Source organism: Staurois parvus, unplaced genomic scaffold (genome assembly GCF_062004578.1).
Source record: "Staurois parvus isolate SC_StPar_1 unplaced genomic scaffold, SC_StPar_1.0 ptg001981l, whole genome shotgun sequence".
Taxonomy (NCBI): domain Eukaryota; kingdom Metazoa; phylum Chordata; class Amphibia; order Anura; family Ranidae; genus Staurois; species Staurois parvus.
In genome coordinates, this window is record NW_028319777.1 from 145,288 (window position 1) to 170,617 (window position 25,330).

The 25,330-nt window shown below is 46.6% G+C and overlaps 1 protein-coding gene across 1 annotated transcript in view; it reads left to right on the top strand.

Annotated features, from left to right (window-relative positions):
* LOC149433085 (cholesterol 24-hydroxylase-like) overlaps positions 1-25,330 on the top strand; it is a 63,644-nt gene that overhangs the window by 26,400 nt on the left and 11,914 nt on the right. The window contains exons 6-10 of the mRNA XM_089664675.1: positions 8,261-8,399; positions 10,445-10,558; positions 13,493-13,649; positions 17,362-17,424; positions 20,065-20,137. Of these exons, the coding sequence (XP_089520801.1) occupies positions 8,261-8,399; positions 10,445-10,558; positions 13,493-13,649; positions 17,362-17,424; positions 20,065-20,137 (546 nt within the window). The remainder of the gene's footprint in view (positions 1-8,260; positions 8,400-10,444; positions 10,559-13,492; positions 13,650-17,361; positions 17,425-20,064; positions 20,138-25,330) is intronic.

Below are 25,330 nucleotides of genomic sequence, written 5' to 3' on the forward strand. Positions count from 1 at the left end.
CTTTTTCTGTAAATCTTTACAACCTTCTCTGTAATAATCCAAAAGTTATAGGTTTTCATGTGTAACCAGGTGCTGGGACACAGCAATATGGCGATGGAGACATTGCCTTTCATTCTCTCCCTCTACTGAGATATCAATGTTATACTGCACTATTCTCCTCCAGCCAACAGGGGGAGTGCTAAAGCCAAGCAAGCCAAGCCCATAGACTTTTGTGCAGGGTGCTGAGAATTCTGGGAGTGGTAGTTTGAGACTGCAGACATATATTGGGGCCAATTGACTACTTTAGGCTACAGATCCCAATAAGCACTGTGCAGGTGAGAGATGTTTATTAAACTGCCCTGGACAGTTCTTCCTCTTGGTGCCAAGGGAATTAGAGAGCACCTATGTCTGAGGTGACCATACCAGCGAAGAGCCGAGCCTGAGACTGGGAGTAAGGAAATCCGGGTCCAGCACAACACCTGCACCGCTGCCACAGGGAGACACGAGCATCCACTCACCTTCTACTTTCCACCACTTATCACCGAAGGCCTTTGAGGAGAGACCAAAGGGTCTCCCTTCTACAGCGAGAGGTTACCACAGCATCCCAAGGACTGGTGAGAAGGCTATTCGTCCACTGCTGATACTGCTAGCAGGGGCTGAGCCACTAAGAGCAGGACACCAAATGGAACCAATTCATACTGCACTCTATACCGCACTTGTTCCAAACCTAGACTGCACAAACTACCTACCAACCCTATACCTCATTATACCAAACGTTTGCTGCGTCTGAACCATATCTACCTGTAATGAGACTATACCATACCTACACCGCATGCAGGTTAACTGGGACTGTCGTTACGTGCACCAATATTCTTAAAGGGCCCCAACGGTAGCTGACAGAAGAACATCCCAACAGGCTGCCCCTTCCATAATAATTATTCTGCAAGTCCATTTTGTTACAAAGAAACACATCTGCCAGCAGATGGTGCTGTGCATATGCAGTATAGATGGTGAAGCCTGGCAGAGTCTCCAAGATGTCCAGGATCAGCACGTGTGGCGTCTGACGTCATCAAAATGTGACACGCTTCTGAGCATGTGCGCGACGAGAGGAGTCCAGGTGTGCTCTTTCATCGGGCAGGAGCCAACCATCTATGCTGCATATGCATAGCACCATCTGCTGGCAGACACCTTGCGGATTCCACCAGGCTTACCATCCATGTTGCACATGCACAGCACCAACTGCTGGCGGACTTGATCGATCTCCTCTCTGGATCAGTCACACCCTCTTACCAATGAGCCCGTTTTAAAATTCTAAGATATGAGTTACTACTTATCTTTCTATTAAATACCTTCACAGTACACACTTAGAGGCGCTGTGTTTCTTTGTTTCCCTTCTGCAGAGTTCTGCTTCGCTCCTACACAGCTTGCCCTTAGTGCCTACTGGACTACCCTTACCCCTGCCCATCTGGAACTCCTCAAACATACATGGACTGCCACACCATGCGCCTGTTATTACTTTTGTATTAAGTCTCGTTTCTTACCCTGTCTGTTTTTTTTTAAAGTGATACGCTGATAAACTAATTTTATTGAAAAAACAAATGCATATGCACTCGCAGGCATGCCCCTGACGACATAACACGTATGGGCGGAGCTAATTGCTCCAGGAGAGTATGTGTGATTTCCTGCAGCTTTCATGTTCGATCCATCCCTGGGCGGTGTTCTGACATCCAGTGGCGACAGTGGTGAGGTCAGCAGCAGTAGATTCACAACATATAAGGAGCTTGGTTTACCCATTTATGTGAGTTCATTTGTTTTTTCAATACAATGAGCAGATCAGTGAGCTCTATAGATTTTCCCTTCTTTTTTTCGTTTGAGAATCTAGAGATTCTTATGGGGCAGTGATAAAACCATCGGGGATTGACATCCTGGCTGAGTGTTTTCCTTCATTGATTGGGCCCATCTGGTTGATCTATGTACAACCCCTGGCAAAAAGTATGGAATCACCACTCTTGGAAAATGTTCATTCAACCGTTTAACCACTTCCCGTCCGGTCCATGTACATAAACGGTCGGACGGGAACAGTGCAGGAGCGGGTGGCCGTTTATAAACGTCCTCCCGCTTCCCTGCCTGTGGGCACTCCCTGGGAGCGCGCAGCACTGTGATCCGGTGCCTGCTGTGTCTGGAGGACCTCTGTATGGACATCCCGTCTGGCCCATGTACATAAACGGCCAGACGGGAGCAGTGCAGGAGAGGGTTGCAGTTCATAAACGGTGCCAGGGGCGGACTGACAACTCATAGGGCCCCCGGGCAATAGAGCATCATGGGTCCCCTGTGTCCTTGCCCACACTCAAAAAAGCCTATAAAAGGTACCAGGGGCATTTCATGGGGCCCCTTACTGACCCCGGGCCCTCGGGCAGTGCCCGAGCGCCTGAATGGTCAGTCTGCCCCTGAACAGCGCCCGCATTTTTCAGGCTGTGAGCGCTCCCTGGGACACAGCGGAACACCAATAGCTGTACGAGGTTTCTGTGTGAGGTCCCGATCATGTGATCACTGATTGGCCAATCGGTGATCACATGAATAGTAGCAAGCAAGATGTCACTTCCTGACATTGTTTACTACGTGTGAAATCTGTGAATGATCACAGAGATCACATGGTACAGGGCTATTCACAACGGCCTTGTACCATGTGACAAGCTGTGACCAATCACAGCTCTCACAGTATTTATCAATGGCTGCAAGAATGCAGCCAGAGAGAAGGAGAAATGATTGCTTTTACAGCCTTTATGGGTGTAAAAGCAATTCGTGTAAAAAAAAAAAAATCTTCATCACCCCCCCACAAGTAGTACAGTGTCACTATGGTGACGCTGTACTGCTAGGGTGACAGTATGTTAAAAAAAAACATAAATAATTATATAAAAAAATAAAATAAAAATGTTAAAAAAAAGTTTGAAAAATTATAATTTTGGTTATAAACTGTTTTGGTTATAAAGTGTTTTGTTAACAGTCCTCCTCCCTGTCAGCTCGGGTACACTGATCTGGATGGCTGTGCATGTATGTATACGTGATTTTGCGCACGGGTGCCGCCCTGTAGAAGTATATCTGCTATAGGGCGGTCCTTAAGCTGTCAATTGAACACGCTGTAGTTGGAAGCTGATTGGCTACCACGCACAGCTGCACCAGATTATGCACTCTCCATTTTTAGTAAATAAACCCCATACTGTCAGTGGTCTGGCCTGCAGGTAGTCCGGATCTCAGTCCAATGGAAAATCTATGGTGGAAATGAAAGAAAATGGTCCATGGCAAGGCCTCAACCTGCAGAGCTGATCTGGCAACTGCAATAAGAGAAAGTTGGAGCCGGATTGATGAATACGGTTTTTCGATGGTGAAATCCATGCCTCACCCTAGGTTCACATCTGTGCGGATGGTGCCGCTGCGAATCCGCATGAAACCACCTGCACAGAGAAATGCAGACCCGCGGGCGGGTGCCATTAGTTCTAATGGCATGCCGCCCGCACTGGGAAACGCAACTGTACTGGGAACCGAGGCTCCTGTGTGGGCTGCGTTTTCCAAAGAAGTGCCGGGACGTCTTCCCTGTGTGCCGCAGGGCATGGGAGTCCATTCAAATGACTGGGCTCTCGTGCCCGAGCAAAATGCGGCCGCATAGATGTGAACGGGGGGTAAGAGAATTCAAGCTGTAATAAAAGCCAGAGGTGGTGCAACAAAATACTGGTGGTGTACTGTAGTGTTTTTTTTTGTTTTTTTTCACGATTCCTTAATATTTTCCTCAGAATTGAGTGATTCCATATTTTTAAGTGTTTCTCAAGGCCAGAAGGTTGGAATGTTAAATGAAAATCGTTTTGAGTCATGTCTGTGGTTGGTTTTTGTTCTACAGAATTAACCGCCTCCCGCCCGCTATATAAAGGTAATGACGGACGCAAGGCGATTCTCTCATTCTGGGAGGATGTCATATGACGTCCTCCCACTCTAACTGCAAGTGCGCACCCCCGGGGGCACGCGGCGTGGTGATCGGTGGTGCGCAGTGTCCCTGAGACGCAGGGGATCACCGATCAGCAGAAAGAGCCGATGACTTTGGTTCTGTCATGTGATCAGCTGTGTCCAATCATAGCTGATCACATGTAAATCGGAAATGCCGGTTATCGGCAATCCTCTCTGACAGAGGAGAGGAGAGCCGGTAATCGGCATTACTCAGAGGGGACATGTACACTGATCATCAGGGCACTGATGATCAGTGTAGCCCCATCAATGCCACCTGTTAGTGCCACATATCAGTGCCTACCAGTGCACATCAATGCCACATATCAGTGCCTACCAGTGCACATCAATGCCACATATCAGTGCCTACCAGTGCACATCAATGCCACATATCAGTGCCTACCAGTGCACATCAATGCCACATATCAGTGCCTACCAGTGCACATCAATGCCACATATCAGTGCCTACCAGTGCACATCAATGCCACATATCCGTACCCATCTGAGCTGCCTTTCAGTGCCGCCTACCAGTGCCAGTCAGTGCTACATGTCAGTGCCATATATGAGTGCTGCCTGTCAATGCCCATCAGTGCCACCTACCAGTGCCTCCTCATCAGTGCCACCTACCAGTGCCTCCTCATCAGTGCCCATCACTGCAGCCTCATTAGCGCACATCAGTGAAGGAGAAAAATCACTTATTTAAAAAATTTTATAACAGAAAGTAAGTAAAATTTTCTAAATTTTCTGTTTTTGATTTGTTTAACAAAAAATAAACCCTGAGGTGATTAAATACCACCAAAATAAAGTTCTATCTGTCTTAAAAAAATGATACAAATTTCATATGGGTACAATGTTGCATGACCACGCAGTTGTCATTCAAAGTGCGACAGCGCTGAAAGCTGAAAATTGGCCTGGGCAGGAAGGGGGTGAAAGTGTCCGGACTGGAAGTGGTTAAAGGAGACCTCTGGCTGATTCCAACATATTGTTACACTGTGCATTTAAAATGTGCATCTGGTGAGTGTGCCTTTTTATCATATTCCGGTAGGCGTGGGGTCAAACAACTGAAAGATTCCATAATTTTTGCCAGGGGTTGTACTTGGTGTTTCATGCAATTTTTGACCTTTTAGGCTCCATGCACACTGAGGGGGCGTTTTGATAACACTGGTAATTTTAGCTGTGTAAAGTCATGTTAAAAATGTGAGTTTTTCAGCATTTTTTTAGCATGTTTGTGCTAGCGTTTAGCGGCGTTTTGCCACGTTTTTTCACGTTTGCATTTTTGCGCATTTTTTTTTTTTTTACCCCTCCCCCAAATTGATTCCAGTCTATGTGTACATGGACACATAGGATATCATGCTGGGGGGTTTACTGGCTGTAGAAAAAAACCTCAAAAGCCAAAAACAGCCGCTGTAAAAACGTCCCGTGTGCATGAGGACATATGGTGAGGATCAGTCAGGTGAGAGCACACCCATGGGGTACCTAGTGGAAGGCTGGTGTCACTCACCTTTAGCATGCTTTTATATTGATTGTCAGCACTGGTTGACATTTGGACTTTTGTGAGTTTTGTGGACTTTGATCTCATTACTACATTGTTGGTTTTCTAGTGTTATCTACATTCACTTTGCAGCATCAACATTTTGCTTTACATGATGTGTTTTATGTACACTTTGTAACATGGCTACTTTTGCAGGCCATAGACAGGTCCAGGGGCGGACTGACCATTTGGAAACTCGGGCACTGCCCGAGGGCCTGGGGTCAGAAGGGGGCCCCATGAGATACCCCTGGTACTTTTTTCATAGGCTTTTTTGAGTTTGGGCAAGGACACAGGGGCCCCATGATCCACTATTGCCTGGGGGCCCCATGAGTTGTCAGTCCGCCCCTGGACGGGTCGAATTTTTGTGCGCACGAAAAATCGGCCGATATTCACGCTGTCAGTGGGACCAGCCCTTTGGCCATTTTTCGCAGATCTTCTCCTTTATTTTTATCGGTCATGCTGGAAAATCCACGAAAAACGGCCGTTTTTCGTAGACATTGGTGGTGGCAACAGCAACGACCGATTTTTCGTTTATCGGCCAACAATTCGGCCAATAAACGGCCCGTCTATGGCCAGCCTTTGTTGAGGACTTTCAGCACATTATTATATTATTGGGCTTCATTATGATCATTGTTGATAGTGTTTTATAGTGTTTGTGTTTATTCACTGAGCCTTAGGTTTATTGGATGGTGTTTATATTCACTTTGGGGGAGCTTTAAGCAGGCCATACATGGGTCGAATTCCGAATTATTTTTCGATCGAAAACATCGTTCTTTCTGTAATCCGATGGTGCCACCAATGATTTCGAAAATCGGTCGTATTTCACAAATTTTCCAGCATGCCCAATAAACGAAATGGATAGGAACCACATAAATGGGCCGGTGCCATTGCCCCACTAACCCCCGGTTCACATCTATGCGGCCGCGTGGGCCGTGTTTTGCGCAGACACAGGAGCCCATTCATTTGAATGGACGCCCGTGACACGCAGGGAAGAAGTTCCTGCACTACTTTGGAAAACGCAGCCCGCACGGGAACCTCGGTTTCCAGTACTGTTGTGTTTTCCAGTGCGGGCGGCGTGCCATTAGAACTAATGGCACCCACCCGCGGATCCGCATTTCTCTGTGCGGGTGGTGCACAGATTTTCGTATGGATCCACAGCGGCACCCCCCGCACAGATGTGAACCTAGGGTTACAGAGCGAAAATCGGCCGATTATTCTTAGGTCAGATTTTCGAACGAAAATTTGACCAGGGGCGGACTGACCATTTGGAAACTCGGGCACTGCCCGAGGGCCCGGGGTCAGTAGGGGGCCCCATGAGATGCCCCTGGTTCCTTTTTCATAGGCTTTTTTGAGTTTGGGCACGGACACAGGGGCCCCATGATCCCCTATTGCCCAGGGGGCCCTATGAGTTGTCAGTTCGCCCCTGAATTTGACCAATGTATGCCCAGCATGGAGCACTCAGAATCTGGAGCAGCTGTGCATGGCGGCCAATCAGCTTCTAACTTCAGCTTGTTCAATTACGCTTTGACAATAAATTCTGAAATCTGATTGGGTACTGTGCAGAGCTGCACCGGATTATGTCTGCTCCAGTTTTATTACAAAACAAAGGGGGGGAGGGGATTTAATAAGAAGTACAGCACCTTTTCATAATTATTTTTTAGTTTGCACCATTTGTGCGAGCAGAAATTCAAATTTTTTTTTGTAGCACAAATCATATATTTTTATATTTAGGGCCGGTTCTCAATGAATGCGTTTCAGTTGCTTTTTTTCTGCATCCAAAATGCACAGAAAGTAGGTGATATGGTGGTCAATGTCATAGTTCACACCAGTGCTTGCAGTTCCAGTTACAGGAAAAAATAGAACAGGCTGCATTTTTCCTGCACAGAACTGTACTGGAACGCAGTAAAATGCACCAAAAACGTACTGGAGTGCACATGTCCCTAATTAGAAGAAAAAGAGAGGACAAAATGAACTGGAATGCGTCAAAAATGCACCGGAACACATCAAAAACGCATCAGAACGCATCTGGACTGCGTTTCTATAGTGTGAAGTGACCCTAAGGGCTGGTTCACACTATAGAAACACAATCGGGATGCATTCTGGATGCATTTCTGCATGCGCACTTTTGACACGTCCGGTGCATTTTTTTATGCATTTTTGACACATTCCAGTGCGTTTTTTTAATGTATTCCAGTTAATTTTTTACCCCTAATATATGATTGTTAAATAGTCCCACTTTATGATTTTTCTCTTTAACAATCATATATTTTTCTCTTTATGATTTTTTTGTATTATATATTTTTTTGTTGTTTATTTATTTGCCCTGTTTTTTTATGTTTTTTTTGTTATTTTATTAGTGTTGTCACTAAGGAGCAGCAGCATTTATTTGGGAATTATTTCACAATTATTTTTTGGAGTTGGTGATTTCTTATATAATTTTTAGGGTTTCTTTTACTATCTGGGGATTTCCCTTTGCCACTTGTCCTGCTGACAAAAGTTACACCGGGAAGTGAGGGGAAATTTGCAACCACAACACAGAAAAAAAAAATTCTAAATAACAATCCCAAGATTTTCCTATTCTTCTGTCTGTCTTGTAGAATTCCCCTCATTTCCTGCCTGGGGAAACCGTTCTCATGGGACAGGAAGTGAGGGAGAAATCTCTCTTGCAGCTCTTTAGTGAATATCTGGTACTTTTTATTCCCTTTGATTAATAATGAAAATAGTTTTTTTATACAGAATGTCTGATTTTTCTTTCAGGTATCTAATGCAGATGGTGGGAGTGTTTAATGAAAAGGCTGAGGAGCTGATGGGACAGTTGGAAGAGAAGGCGGATGGGAAGCAGCACGTGAGCATGCATTCATTGATCAACCGCGTCACACTGGATGTCATCACCAAGGTGAGCTGGGCGACCAGAGGCCAGAGATGTATGATCTGTCCTGAGGAACTACACATCTAAGCATGCCTTCAACAGCTGGAGAGGCATTGATTGCCCAACATGTTTTCTGAGTGGATTGGGCCCTCATCACACCATTCTGTTCCAGTGTGTACTGGAAGGGGCCACTTCTTCACTGAACACCAATGTTAGGGGTCACTCCTACACTGACTACCATTGTAGGGGGTAACTTCTTCACTGACCACCAATGTAAGGGGTCACTCCTACACTGACTACCATTGTAGGGGGTAACTTCTTCACTGACCACCAATGTAAGGGGTCACTCCTACACTGACTATCATTGTAGGGGGCCACTTCTTCACTGACCACCAATGTAAGGGGTCACTCCTACGCTGACTACCATTGTAGGGGGTAACTTCTTCACTGACCACCAATGTAAGGGGTCACTCCTACGCTGACTACCATTGTAGGGGGTAACTTCTTCACTGACCACCAATGTAAGGGGTCACTCCTACACTTCCATTGTAGGGGGCCACTTCTTCACTGACCGCCAATGTAAGGGGTCACTCCTACGCTGACTACCACTGTAGGAGGTAACTTCTTCACTAACCACCAATGTAAGGGGTCACTCCTACACTACCATTGTAGGCGGTAACTTCTTCACTGACCACCAATGTAAGGGGTCACTCCTACGCTGACTACCATTGTAGGGGGCCACTTCTTCATTGACCACCAATGTAAGGGGTCACTCCTACACTGACTACCATTGTAGGGGGCCACTTCTTCACTGACCACCAATGTAAGGGGTCACTCCTACACTACTATTGTAAGGGGCCACTTCTTCACTGACCACCAATGTAAGGGTCACTCCTACACTACTATTGTAAGGGGCCACTTCTTCACTGACCACCAATGTAAGGGGTCACTCCTACACTACCATTATAGGGGGTAACTTCTTCATTGACCACCAATGTAAGGGGTCACTCCTACGCTGACTACCATTGTAGAGGGCCACTTCACTGACCACCAATGTAAGGGATCACTCCTACACTACCATTGTAGGGGGCCACTTTTTCACTGACCACCAATGTAAAGGGTCACTCCTTCACTGACTATTATTGTAGGGGGCCACTTCTTCACTGACCACCAATGTAAGGGGTCACTCCTTCACTGACTACCATTGTAGGAGGTAACTTTTTCACTGACCACCAACGTAAGGGGTCACTCCTACACTGACTACCATTGTAGGGGGCCACTTCTTCACTGACCACCAATGTAAGGGGGTCACTCCTACACTGGCTACCATTGTAGGAGGTAACTTCTTCACTGACCACCAACGTAAGGGGTCACTCCTACACTGACTACCATTGTAGGGGGTAACTTCTTCATTGACCACTAATGTAAGGTGTCAATTTTACACTGAACAATAATGTATGGGGTCACTTTTCCACTGAACGCCAATGTAAGGGGAAACCTGTCCTCTGACTACCAACATAAGGGGTCACCTCTACTCTTGTTGGTAATGTCAGAGGTCACTTCTACTTTGACTGCCAATGTGAGGGAAAACGTCTACACTGACAGCCTATTAAAGGATAAGTTCACATTTCATCACACTTCCCGAGCCCCCATTGTGACAGCGGGGGGGGGGGGGAATCTTCTCCCTGCACCTGCTGTCAAGAGCGCAGCCATGTGGGGCATCGCCCACCTCATTCAGACTTCTGTGAATGAATGAACTACAATTACCCTCAGCCACTGTAGAAACATTCATTTTTAGCAGTGGTTCTCTGAGACCCAACCATTGTTTCAGAGTTTCCTCCATGGTAAAATGGTTGAGAAACGCTTATCTAGCTGTTAGCTTCACACAACTTCTTGGAGAAAGGCCGCCTCCTCTGAAAATGGCACAAGAAGCTGCAAATCTGGATCCAGACCCTTATTGTAGACCGGCCCATTCAGGAACAGGTTGGATTATCTTCCTAATATGTTGCATTTTCACATGAAATGATACTATGTATGATCGGACCATAATCTGTATAATCCCTCCTGAATAGGTGGCTTTCGGCATGGATCTCGGTTTGGTAGAGGGAAACAAGACCCCATTTCCAGAAGCCATTTCCACAGTTCTGAAGGGAATGTTAAAATATATCCAGAACCCATTCATGCAGGTAGGAAATTCCTATCTGTCTGCAGAGTTTTATATGTCTTGTTTATTTACCTGTCCAATGTTCGTCTAGAACAGGGGTCTCCAAACTGCGACCTGAGGGCTGGATGTGGTCCTTTGCTACCCTTTATCTGGACCTTGGGGCACTATTCCTCCAACTGAGACCAACAATGGGACAGCACTTATTCCCATGAAACCAATGATGATGTACTATTCTTCCCATGAAACCAATGATGGTGTACTATTCTTCCCATGAAACCAATGATGGTGTACTATTCTTCCCATGAAACCAATGATGGTGTGCTATTCTTCCCATGATACCAATGATGGTGTGCTATTCTTCCCATGAAACCAATGATGGTGTGCTATTCTTCCCATGAAACCAATGATGGTGTGCTATTCTTTCCATGAAACCAATGATGGTGTACTATTATTCCCATGAAACCGATGATGGTGTACTATTCTTCCCATGAAACCAATGATGGTGTACTATTCTTCCCACTAATACCAATGATGGTGTACTATTATTCACATGAAACCAATGATGGTGTACTATTCTTCCCATGAAACCAATGATGGTGTACTATTATTCCCATGAAACCAATGATGGTATACTATTCTTTCCATGAAACCGATGATGGTGTACTATTCTTCCCATGAAACCAATGATGGTGTACTATTCTTCCCACTAATACCAATGATGGTGTACTATTATTCACATGAAACCAATGATGGTGTACTATTCTTCCCATGAAACCAATGATGGTGTACTATTCTTTCCATGAAACCAATGATGGTGTACTATTCTTTCCATGAAACCAATGATGGTGTACTATTCTTTCCATGAAACCAATGATGGTGTACTATTCTTTCCATGAAACCAATGATGGTGTACTATTCTTCCCATGAAACCAATGATGGTGTACTATTATTCCCATGAAACCAATGATGGTGTACTATTCTTCCCATGAAACCAATGATGGTGTACTATTCTTCCCATGAAACCAATGATGGTGTACTATTCTTCCCATGAAACCAATGATGGTGTACTATTCTTCCCATGAAACCAATGATGGTGTACTATTCTTTCCATGAAACCAATGATGGTGTACTATTCTTCCCATGAAACCAATGATGGTGTACTATTCTTCCCACTAATACCAATGATGGTGTACTATTCTTCCCACTAATACCAATGATGGTGTACTATTCTTCCCACTAATACCAATGATGGTGTACTATTCTTCCCACTAATACCAATGATGGGGCACTCCTCCTTCTACTGACCAAAAAACCTGAGGCCATGTTTATTCTCACTGATGCTGGGGCCAGGACATCTTCTATCCTCACTGGCCCTAATCCAGCCCTCCTAAAGTCTGAAGGACAATACACAGGCCCTTTGTTTGAAAAGTTTGGAGACCCCTGATCTAGAAGAACAGGGAATATAAATTGAACTTTCAGCCTGCACTCACCATTAGCCATTTTTGTTTTTGCAAATGCAGTTTACAATAGAATAAAAAACAAATGAAAATATGCATTGTGAGGCCTTATTTACATGGTGTAGAATAGTGAACAACTGTGGGAGGCCATGTTTGTCCACATGGGGTTGCATAGATGTTCCGTCAGTTTCGTTGGTGCCAATTGCGACGCAGTAGCTGCCCAGACACAGCCACTGCTCCCAGTTTGACAGCCATGCAGGTGCGTGGCCCTGAAGGTAGACTGTGCGTTTGGAGCCACATACCCACACCCTGTCAAATTGGAAGCAGTGGCTGTGTCCGTGCAATGGCTGCATCTCAATGGAAATTAATGGGACTGGATGCACGGGAACACCTGTGCATCCCCATCCAGGCAAAAAGGGCCCTCAGAGGGGTGTACGCTATGGTAGGCCTGTGTTAATGAGGCCTAATACTTTGATGTTCAAGATAAACTGCAAGTGCATCAGTATGCGGGAACGCATGTTTCTAAGTGTTGAGGGTTTGTAATGTGTGCCGATGCATTTTTTTTTCCTCTCGTTGATTTCAACAGTTAAAGCTGAACTTCAGGCAAACAGCTTATTAAACAGATATGTAGGGCAATTTTGCCTCCAGTCATGAGAAGTGCCGGGCCAAGGTCACCTAGAGCTCAGGGCGGATTTGCCAAATTGCGTCACCCCCCAAGATGTATGAGCCTTGTGTCAAAGCAAAAATCCCCCCCCCCCAAAAAAAAATGTATCACTAATCTGCATGCTTATCCCCTAAGAATAAATTCTTCCAGTACAACTCTGCCCCCTACTGAAATCCCCTCTCCAAGCACAAATGTTTGCCATTCCCTTCCCCCCAGCAAAAAAAAAAAATCCCACCTCCTTGTACAAATCCCCTACCTTACAAATTTCCCCTTTGAGCTCCCCCCCCCCATTCCAAATCCTCCCAGCGCAAATGCCCTTCCCTCAATCCTACATTCTAGCACAAATTCCCCCCTCCAATCCCTACTAGTACAAATCATCTCTCCCCCCCCCCCCCCCCCCCCAAAAAAAAAAAAATCCTGTCCTAGCACCAATCCCCCCCTACAATATCATCTTTTCTAGTACAACACCCCCCCCCCCCTCAATCCTCCCTCCTAGCACAAATCCTTTCCCCCCCCTCCCAACACAAATCCCCCCAAGCCACCACTGCTATCACACAAATGTCCCCTCCTGCAACAATGCTTACCCCTGCCACCTCTCCCAAATTCCCCCTCGCAACACAAATCCCCTCCCCCCAAGCTCCTCGTAGTGCCCCCCACCTCGCATAATACCACAGTGCCCAAGGCAGTCGCCCCTCTTGCCCACCCCTTGTTCCAGCCCTGGTCCTGAGAGATGCACAGCTCCATCGCACAGCACAACCTTGTCTGGTGGGACAGGGATTTCATTGTTTTTCTCTAACACGTACAAGCATACTGATGAGCCCACTTCTGCCCGCAGTTCATGCCCCAGCACTGGGCATTCGTTAAGGAAGTTCAGAAGAGTGCTGATCTGCTGCGGAAGACTGGGCAGGAATGCATCATGCAGAGGAAACTAGCCATGCTGAATGGAGAAGAGCTACCAAAGGATATCCTCACCAAAATCCTACAAGTTGCTGGTATGTGACAAATATCTATCATGCAATGAAGAGTACCTCCTCCTATAAGAAAAAAATGACTGCATTACCTTAATGGAATGTTAATAAATGACAGGACAGTGATTTGGCATTGTAATGCATTCTTAGGGCTTGGGAGGCAAAATATGAGGTCATGCAATTGATAAGACGACAACTGACAACTGTCAGACTTCAGGTCTCTGACACTCCAGCTGTGGAGTCAGACTCCAATAATACTGGATACTAGTTAGATACTAGTGCTAGATAAGGGACAAATACAGATTTCTTTTGCATACATCGTGGGTCACAATGCAGCCTTATTATTTATTACTAACCGGGTTATGTGCCGCCTGCAGGTGAACACAGGCAAAAAGACAGGAGGTCCCCTGCTATATAACCCCTCCCATACTGGAAGGTCCTTTTTTTCCCACTGTCTAAATGTGATGTCACTACTGTGTGATTCTCTGCACGAGGCCAGATTCTGTTCTTTTTGGGGGGGTTTTAAAGAATCAGGAGACTGGTTGGTATCCGGATCCAACCATTTCATTGCCCAGCAGAATGGTACCCGGACCCATCAATGGAAGAAAGCGGCATGATGCAGGGATGGCCTGTAATGTTGCCGGTCAGCACTGGGCCCTGCATATACAGACGCCTGCTCAGTAGTATGGCCAAGGTGTTTTTCAGTAGGCTCCTATACTGGTCCAGGGCAGTGAACCCCAGTTGGAGAATTGAGTTCCTGAAGGCTCTCTGAGGCATGGCCCACCATGATGGGTGGAAGCTGGATCCCTCTTAAAAAGAAGTGATCTCTATACTAGGAATAAGTGCCCCTGATAGCTTTTTGGTACCCATAAATTGCAATCCCCCTCCAAGTAATGAGCTCTGTGACAGTGATGCCTGTTAGGCTATGTGCTCCAGGATAGAACTTGCTGAGCTGTTCAGGTCTGAGGTGGGTAGGGCCCACTGCTTGACTGAATTGAGTTGTGCTATGTGGCTCTGATGTCATACGGGGAGGCCATATTTTCTCCACATGGAGAACAGCAGATGTGGTGGCAGGCACCATTTCCAGGAGGAGTTGGGCTACATTTTTTACTGGGTGGAGCTTTAAGTTCCCTCTTTGTCCTCAGCTGATATTCCAGGAGTGGAAAATTGTCACGTAGATTTCCTCAGCTGCTGCCATTTGTCACCGTGGGAATGGGCTTCCCACCCAGAAGTGTTCAGGGCACTCAATTGGTGGTGAAGCATGCCGGATGTGGATCTGTTGGCATCCACGTTCAATGCAAAGCTGGACTGGTTTGATTCAAGGACCAGGGATCCTCAGATGCTTGCAGTGGATGACATCGTGGGACCTGTTCTACCTGGTTTATGCCTTCTTTCCGTTCCAGCTTCATCTGCATCTACTCCACAGGATTGGGGTAGAAGTAATGCTGGAGATTCAATTTACACCCGCCTGGCCCAGAAGAGCATGGTATTTAGACATCGTGAATATGTCAGTTGACAATTCTTGGACTATTTTACTTCTTCCTGACCGCCTCTCGCAAAGGTCCAGTCTTCCATCCTTCTTTATGGTTGCTAGCTTTACCGGCATGGCTATCAAAGCCAGAATCCTGAAGGATAGGCGAGTTTCTGGTGATCCTATTCCCATGCTTATGAGAGCCCGAAAGGCTACTTCAAGAAAAAATTACCACAGAACATAGAAATCCTATGTGGCCTGGTGTGATGCTAAGAAATTGAATCATAAGCATGTCGTTGGACACATCTTGGCTTTCCCCCAAAAGGATGTTGATATGCGCCTGGCTTTAAATACAATCAAGGGTTAGATTTAGGCTTTGGTTTTCAGAGGCCAATTTCTTATCATTCCTTGCTGCGTGCCTTTCTACAGGGTGTTGCACATATTGTTTCTTCGGTTAGATCACCTTTGACCTCATATTATCTCAGTTTGGACCATTTTGCGCTGCAGAGATCTCCATTTGAGCCTATTGAGACCTCCCCTTAGTTCTGTTGACATAGAAAGTGGTGTCTGGTTGCCATTACTTGAAGGGGGTTGGAGCTGGCAGAGCTTTCTTGCAAGGAGCCATTTCTGGAACGTCCCCATAACAAGGTGGTTCTTTGTCCTCAACTGTCTTTTTCTTTTTTTCTTCTTTTTCTTCACATTAAAATAAGGGGTTCAGTTTGCAAATTTATGCATAAGCTGCAGCGGCCACATCATGGCACCCCAGTGTACTGCAATGTTAAATCTATACATTTTGAGAGTCTCCTGAGTTGGAGCACATCCAATACTTTTGGCAATATGTTGTGACACACCTCCAAATCATGTGATTTAGGTGTTCCAATCACCTCCATGACCACAGGTGTATACAATCAAGCCCCTAGGCATGCAGACTGCTTCTACAAACATTTGTGAAAGAATGTGTCGCTCTCAGGAGCTCAGTGACTCCAAGCTTGGGCTCGTGATAGGTGGCCACCTGGGCAGCAAGTCCATCTGGGACATTTCCTGGCTACTAAATATTCCACGCTCAACTGTTAGTGGGATTATAACAAAGTGGAAGCCACTGGGAACAACAGCCACTCAGCCACCAAGTGGTAGGCCACGTCACATGACAGAGCGGGGTCAGCGCATGCTGAAGCGCACAGTGCGCAGAAGTCGCAAACTGTCCGCAGAGTCAATAGCTAAAGACCTCCAAACTTGGTGTGGCCTTCAGATGAGCCCAACAACAGTGTGTAAAGAGCTTCATGGAATGGGTTTCCATGGCCGAGCAGCTGCATCCAAGCCTTCCATCGCCAAGTGCAATGCAAAGTGTCTGATGCCGTGGTGTAAAGCACACCGCCACTGGACTCTAGAACAGGGGAGATGTGTTCTCTGGAGTGACCAATCACGCTTCTCTGTCTGGCAATCCGATGGACGTGTCTGGGTTAGGCAATTGCTAGGAGAACGGTAATTTCCTGACTGCATTGCGCCAAGTGTAAAGTTTGGTGGAGGGGGGAATATGGTGTGGGGTTGTTTTTCAGGGGTTGAGCTTGGCCCTCTAGTTCCAGTGCAGGGAACTCCTAAGATGTCAGCATACCAAGACATTGTGGACAATTTCATGCTCCCAACTTTGTGGGAAGAGTTTGGGAATATTGAACCCTATGTAAAGTTCATGTTTGTGTAGAGGCAGACATCCCAATACTTTTTGCAATATAGTATATATAATAATGGATAGATTAAGGGCAGGTATGTCTGGAGGGAGCCCACCCCTCCTTAAAGGTATAGGGATGCACTGCACACCTAACAATAGCACAATGGCAGTGAAGGTGTCCAGGGCATCCCTGCACCAATTAACCAACAGCACAAACAAATGGCAACCACCCCAACCTATAACTGGCCCTTTACAGGTAAATCTAAATTCCAGTTATTTAAAAAAATATATTTGCATGTTGATGAGGGGCAGAGGGAACCAAGAAAAGCAAAATATATGCAGACTTCACGATTCTTCATATAGATGGGGTGGGACTTTGGATATTTGTTTATGATGTGAAGCCCAAGGCCTTAAAACTGGAGGGAAATAGGTCAATAGCAACGTTCCATTATCTCATCCATTGTTTCATTCAGGTACACTTTACATTTGGTTAGCTCACAAAAAACAACGACATTGGTAGGAAGAATTCCTTGTATGCAGAATGCAGTCTTTATCATACGATGATGGATTTATCTTTGTCCTCTCCTCTTTGCATTCAGAGAAGGAGGATGGCCTGGACGATGACATCATGCTGGACAATTTCATCACATTCTTCATTGCCGGTGAGTAGATGAGATGTAAGCTGATCCACCACGTCCCGTTCCAGCAGACGGCGAGACTCATTTATCTCTGTGAAACCTTGTCCCTGTGTTGTCAGTCTTGTCATTGTTTCCAGTAGGAGTGAGATAATGGAAGAATCCAGCGTAGTGGTTGGTATGAGGAGTACAATGTTTATATTTCAGACATTGATGAATGAGATTCTGCATTTCATTATTGAAGGTGGTTCTCCTTACTATGGGCACTAGGCAGGAGGGTCCATATGTTTTCCAGCATTCAGCATTTAACCTCCCTGGCGGTATGATTATTTCCGATTTTTTTGTGCTGAAAGCGGTACATTTTTTTGCATGGAAATATGTAGTTTTTTATTGTAGGCTGTAATTTTTAGGAATAACTCACTGAAATCTGTCCGAACAAGAGTCTAGTAAACATCCCGGGTATGATAAAACTTGAAACACGAAATCATAAATTATAATTTAATAAATAATCATAAAAAATAATAATATAATATATTTAATTCAATAATATCATCAAACCAAAAACACTGAAATTTGAAATACAGAGGCAAATTCGCACATCACTGAGCAAAGTCGCAAAATCGTTTTCAGTGTCTGATGATGAATTTCCCCCACGAATCATTATCACTCAATTCCGCAAGTGGTTCTGATTTACTATCGCTGTTCTCTAGCCGGTCTACAACCGCTTTTGACGTAAAGGGACGCTTTTTGGACGCCATGGACTTTTCTAAGTTTCCAGGCAGAAAGAACAGTAAAAATGCAGGCAGGGCGCCGGACAAAGCACTCGGGACACAATGTATGTGAAATGCATTGAAACAGCGATGTTTTACTATATAATAATCATTTAAAAAAAAAAATTCAATTTTTTTAAAAATTTCAAATTTGCCGCCGGTTCCGGCGCCCGTACGTCCCGACGTCACAGGGATCGGAACACAGAAGCCGGATGCCGGCTTCGGCCGGAGGAGATGGCCGGGGACGCTGCAGGGGACACATCGTGGGAGCGAAGGACAAGGTAAGTGCTGCAGGGACTCCCTGAGCAACGCTGGATGGTAAGCACGAGTGTAGCTTAGGGTTACCGCTTTTGGTACTGACATTTTACCCCGAGCTACACTCGGGAATACCGCCAGGGGGGTTAAGCACTTAAAATGTCATTAAAGTGATTCTAAAGGCAAAAGTTTTTTTTTACCTTTGCATTAAGTTAACAAAAACCTGTAGTGTCTTCCCCCCCCCTCCAGCTCTCACTTATACATACAGTGAAGGAAATAAGTATTTGATCCCCTGCTGATTTTGAATGTTCGCCCCGCACAAAGAAATGATCGGTCTAAAAATCGAATGTTGGTGTATTGTAACACTGAGAGACAGAATAGCAACAAAAAATCCAAAAGAAATTCATGCCTAACAAATGATGACTGATTTGCATGTTCATGAGGGAAATAAGGATTTGATCCCCTTCACAAAACATGACTTAGTACTTGGTGGCAAATCCCTTGTTGGCAATCACAGAGGTCAGACGTTTCCTGGAGTTGGCCCCCAGATTTGCACACATCTCAGGAGGGATTTTGGCCCACTCCTCTTGGCAGATCCTCTCCAAGTCAGTAAGGTTTGGTGGCTGATGTTTGGCAACTCGAACTTTCAGCTCCCTCCACAGATTTTCAGTCGGATGAAGGTATGGAGACCGGCTAGGCCACTCCAGGACCTTAATGTGCTTCTTCTTGAGCCACTCCTTTGTTGCCTTGGCCGTGTGTTTTGGGTCATTGTCATGCTGGAACACCCATCCACAACCCATTTTCAATGCCTTAGCTGAGGGAAGAAGGGTCTCACCCAAGATTTGATGGTACATTGCCCCGTCCATCGTCCCTTTGATTCGGTGCAGTTGTCCTGTCCCCTTAGCAGAAAAACACCCCCAAAGCAGAATGTTTCCACCACGTTTGACAGTTGGGATGGTGTTCTTGGGGTCATAGGCAGCATTCCTCCTCCTCCAAACACGGCGAGTTGAGTTGATGCCAAAGAGCTCGATTTTGGTCTCATCTGACCACAACACTTCCACCAGTCCTCCTCTGCATCATTCAGATGTTCAGTGGCAGACTTCAGACGGGCCTGGACATGTGCTTTCTTGAGCAGAGGGACCTTGCGGGCACTGCAGGATTTCAATCCTTGTCGGCGTAGTGTGTTACCAATTGTTTTCTTGGTGACTGTGGTCCCAGCTGCCTGGAGATCATTGACAAGATCCTCACGTGTAGCTCTGGGATGATTCCTCACTGTTCTCATGATCATTGACACTCCAGGACCGAGCTGCACTCTGTGTGTCAATGGACACACAAAGCATAGCTCAAAATCAAGCACACACGAGTGCCCCCATGGCAAGCGGTGGAGATGTGCACAACGGAAAAATGTATATCATTGCAGCATATTCGTTATGTTAGAATGATTCGTTTTGAGAATTTGTTTCGTATATTCGATTCGTATACTCATTACTGGCAAATCGATTAGAAATTTATACATTCAAATTATAAAATTTGCACAGAAGACAGCTTGTATTCCTTCTATTGCGCCCACCTATGAGTGTGTGTTAGGGATGGATGCCCCTATAACCTGTTCTAACCAGAGATTTGTGCATCTTCCACACAGGCCAAGAGACCACGGCCAACCAGCTGTCCTTCACTGTGATGGAGCTGACCCGACAACCAGAGATAACACAGAGGTGAGTCCCGGAATCATTGTAAGAAATATGGTATTGCAGTTGTTTTTGTGGTATAAGGGCCCTGCCACGTTGTCTATGATCTGGCACCTGAGAAGCTTGGACATGTGACTCAAACGCAAACATGTTCAGTTCCTGCTGCTGTCAGTCAAATCCTTTGACAAGGATGCAGGGTGGGGGTGGGGCTGAGCCTCACACACTGTCTATGGACACAGGCAGTGTGGGTCAGAATGGAGCCTGCAGGTGTTCAACGATAGGAAGCAGCTTCCTATGGTGGCACATCAAGAAGAAGAGGAGCCAGAAGTGCTGGCGGGGGACCCGAGAAGAGGGGGGGTCTGTGCAATTCCATTACACAGAGTGGGTAAGTATAAACCTGTTTTTCTATTTAAAAAAAAAAAAATGCATTTACAATCACTTTAAAGTGTTACTAAACCCTGGACCCTGCATTCACTATATCCCCTCTCCCCAGACCCCGCATTCACTATATCCCCTCTCCCCAGACCCTGCATTCACTATATCCGCTCTCCCCGGACCCTGCATTCACTATATCCACTCTCCCCGGACCCCGCATTCACTATATCCGCTCTCCCCGGACCCCGCATTCACTATATCCGCTCTCCCTGGACCCTGCATTCACTATATCCTGTCTCCCCGGACCCCGCAATCACTATATCTGCTCTCCCCGGACCCCGCATTCACTATATCCGCTCTCCCCGGACCCCGCATTCACTATATCTTGTCTTCCCGGACCCTGCATTCACTATATCCAGTCCCCCCGGACCCCGCATTCACTATATCTTGTCTTCCCGGACCCTGCATTCACTATATCCAGTCCCCCCGGACCCCGCATTCACTATATCCGCTATCCCCGGACTCCGCAATGACTACATCCGCTCTCCCCGGACCCCGCAATGACTACATCCGCTCTCCCCGGACCCCGCATTCACTATATCCGCTCTCCCTGGACCCTTCATTCACTATATCCGCTCTCCCCGGACCCCGCATTCACTATATCCGCTCTCCCCGTACCCCGCATTCACTATATCCGCTCTCCCCGTACCCCGCATTCACTAAATCCGCTCTCCCCAGACCCTGCATTCACTAAATCCGCTCTCCCCAGACCCCGCATTCACTATATCTGCTCTCCCCAGACTCCGCATTCACTATATCCGCTCTGCCTGGACCCTGCATTCACTATATCTGCTCTCCCCGGACCCCGCATTCACTGTATCCGCTCTCCCCAGACCCTGCATTCACTATATTTGCTCTCCCTGGACCCTGTATTCACTATATCTGTTCTCCCCAAACCCCGCATTCACTATATCCGCTCTCCCCGGACCCCGCATTCACTATATCAGGTCTCCATGGACCCTGCATTCACTATATCTGCTCTCCCCGGACCCCGCATTCACTATATCAGGTCTCCATGGACCCTGCATTCACTATATCTGCTCTCCCCAGACTCCGCATTCACTATATCCGCTCTCCTCAGACCCCGCATTCACTATATTTGCTCTCCCTGGACCCTGCATTCACTGTATCTGTTCTCCCCGAACCCCGCATTCAGTATATCCATTCTCCCCGGACCCCGCATTCAGTATATCCATTCTCCCCGGACCCTGCATTCACTATATCCGTTCTCCCACAGTACACACAATTTGGAATACAATTAGTTTAGTAAATATAAACTGCTAAACACCTTTTCTCATCAGCAGTATAGAGCAGTCTTGTGACTTCTATCAGTGTCCAGCAGAGTACTGGTTAATCTTGTAGGAGGAGTTTTCATTCTCCTCTGACTGTCCTATGAGACTGCATAACCCCTGACTCTCTGTCTGGACAGTGCTGATTGGCCCTGTGCTGTGTAGAGTGCCTCCTAGAGCTTTGTACTATCAGCAGATGGATTGGGGACAGTAGAAGAAGGTGAGGATCAGAGAAGACAGGATCAAACAGTCTTTTTACACAAACAATGCAGAAGATTAACCCCTTAGGTTCCACAGTGAGTATAACAAGCATGCTTTACTGCATATACAGACTGATTGTACTGTTGGGGGTTTAGTAATACTTTAACTCTAAATACTCCCTAGTGGCTCCCTAGTAGGGCTTTTTTCCCCCCAAAGAATAGGTGCAGGTTTTCCCCCTTCTGAGTCCCCCCTTGTCTCCGCCCCCTATTTACCACCCAGCACTACCTTTCTAGAGGATCTAGAACCAAGTGTCATTTTGTGCTTTTAATATCAAGAAAAGCAGTACATTGAATCACCTGAAAGCCAGCAACAATAGATCCCCAGCAACAATAGACCTCCCCACCACACCCCACCAACAATAGACCTCCCCACCCCCCTGCAACAATAGACCTCCCCACCCCACCAACAATAGACCTCCCCACCCCACCAACAATAGACCTCCCCACCCCACCAACAATAGACCTCCCCACCCCACCAACAATAGACCTCCCCACCCTACCAACAATAGACCACCCCACCCCACCAACAATAGACCCCCCACCCCACCAACAATAGACCTCCCCACCCCACCAACAATAGACCTCCCCACCCCAGCAACAATAGACCTCCCCACCCCAGCAACAATAGACCTCCCCACCCCAGCAACAATAGACCACCCCACCAACAATAGACCTCCCCACCCCACCAACAATAGACCTCCCCACCCCAGCAACAATAGACCACCCCACCCCACCAAAAATAGACCCCCCACCCCACCAACAGTAGACCTCCCCACCCCACCAACAATAGACCTCCCCACCCCAGCAACAATAGACCACCCCACCCCACCAAAAATAGACCCCCCACCCCACCAACAGTAGACCTCCCCACCCCACCAACAGTAGACCTCCCCACCCCACCAACAGTAGACCTCCCCACCCCACCAACAGTAGACCTCCCCACCCCACCAACAATAGAACTCCCCACCCCACCAACAATAGACCTCCCCACCCCCCTGCAACAATAGACCTCCCCACCCCACCAACAATAGACCTCTCAACCCAGCAACAATCGATTCTCATCAACAGTAGCCCTTCCCCCGGCAACAACAGACCTCCCATGCAACAAAATACACCATCAGCAACAATGGATCCACCCCAGCAACAGTAGACACTTGCTAGCAATGAAAGACCTCCCAGCAGCCAGCATCAATAGAACTTCCAGCAACAGACCCCTCTCTCAGCAGCAGATCCCTCCCAGCAACAATTGACCCCAATAGTCCCCCACCAGCAACAATAGACCTCCCCAGAAACAATACATTCTACTGAACCACGATGGATCCCCCCAGCAGCCAGCATCATCAGTCCCTCCAGCACCCCTTGACATTACACACATTTAGTGCTGGAGGTGCCGTAACTATGTTCCCCCTCCCCCCACTCTCCCAGCTCCTAAGCAGGGGTGGACTGACAACTCATGGGGCCCCCGGGCAATAGTAAATCATGGGACCCCTGTGTCCTTGCCCACACTGAAACCACACCCAAAAAAAGCCTATGAAAGGTACCAGGGGCATCTCATGGGGCCCCCTACTGACCCCGGGCCCTCGGGCAGTGCCCGAGTGCATGAATGGTCAGTCCGCCCCTGCTCCTAAGGCACCAATACTGCCTACCAATCCCGGTGGTCCTGGGCCTATCCTATTCTGTTAACTCTGGCGCCATCTTCTGCCCAGAAAAGGGAAATGTCACCAGGCACATCTGTGCCCTTACCTTGCATAACTTGTTCTTATAAGAGGCGGACTCGGGCACTGCCTGAGGGCCCGGGGTCAGTAAGGGGCCCCATGAAATGCCCCTGGTACCTTTTGTATAGGCTTTTTTGAGTGTGGGCAAGGACACAGGGGCCCCATGATCCCCTATTGCCCGGGGGCCCCATGAGTTGTCAGTCCGTCCCTGGTTCTTATCATACACTGTGTATATGTAATGCACATTACAGCTGTTACATTAAAAGATGAGAAAATCCGTTAGCAGTTCCCAGCAGCACAGACAACTCTAACAATTGTCACACATTTGATGGACTATCCTGAATATGCTTAAGGTTAAAGATGTTAAGGCGCCTCCTCCAACAATTATAGTGAATGTCGCAAAGAAAAGCAAATGTAAAATTTAAAACATTTTGGCCACTGCCCCTTTGAGTGTACGTCACACTATAACTATAACCAAAAACTGAAAGTGAGCGCTGACCCTGTGTACTACCATACCATGTATTACATATTCCATAACATAAATCCATAAATAATGGAGATTTTAACAATAATATACAATAAAAATGTATTTGACAAATGTGCAAATAAAATAATGGTGATTTTAGCAACAATGTCCCATGAGACTTATTTACCAACTATATCTCCTATTATTGCAAATAATAAGAAGGGTCACCGGCAGGAGGAAGGAGGTCCTGATCCCTCTATATAGATCTTTATATCACTAGAGGGATCACCAGCAGGAGGAAGGAGGTCCTGATCCATCTATATAGATCTTCATATCACTAGAGGGGTCACCGGCAGGAGGTCATGATCCCTCTATATAGATTTTATATTACTAGAGGGGTCACCGGCAGTAGGAAGGAGGTCCTGATCCCTCTATATAGATCTTTATATCACTAGAGGGGTCACCGGCAGTAGGAAGGAGGTCCTGATCCCTCTATATAGATCTTTATATCACTAGAGGGGTCACCGGCAGGAGGAAGGAGGTCCTGATTCCTCTATATAGATCTTTATATCACTAGAGGGGTCACCGGCAGGAGGAAGGAGGTCCTGATCCCTCTATATAGATCTTTATATCACTAGAGGGGTCACCGGCAGTAGGAAGGAGGTCCTGATCCCTCTATATAGATCTTTATATCACTAGAGGGGTCACCAGCAGGAGGAAGGAGGTCCTGATTCCTCTATATAGATCTTTATATCACTAGAGGGGTCACCAGCAGGAGGAAGGAGGTCCTGATTCCTCTATATAGATCTTTATATCACTAGAGGGGTCACCAGAGGGAGGAAGGAGGTCCTGATTCCTCTATATGGATCTTTATATCACTAGAAGGGGGAAAGGTCTGGAGGATAAAACATATCAGGAGAGACATTACATGTACAGTCTGGAGGAAAGAAGGGAAAGGGGAGCCATGACTCAAACCTGTAAATACATCAAGGGGGTAAAAAAGGTTCAGGAGGGCAGGATTTTCAACATGAAACTGAAACAATTGAGTCCTGTCC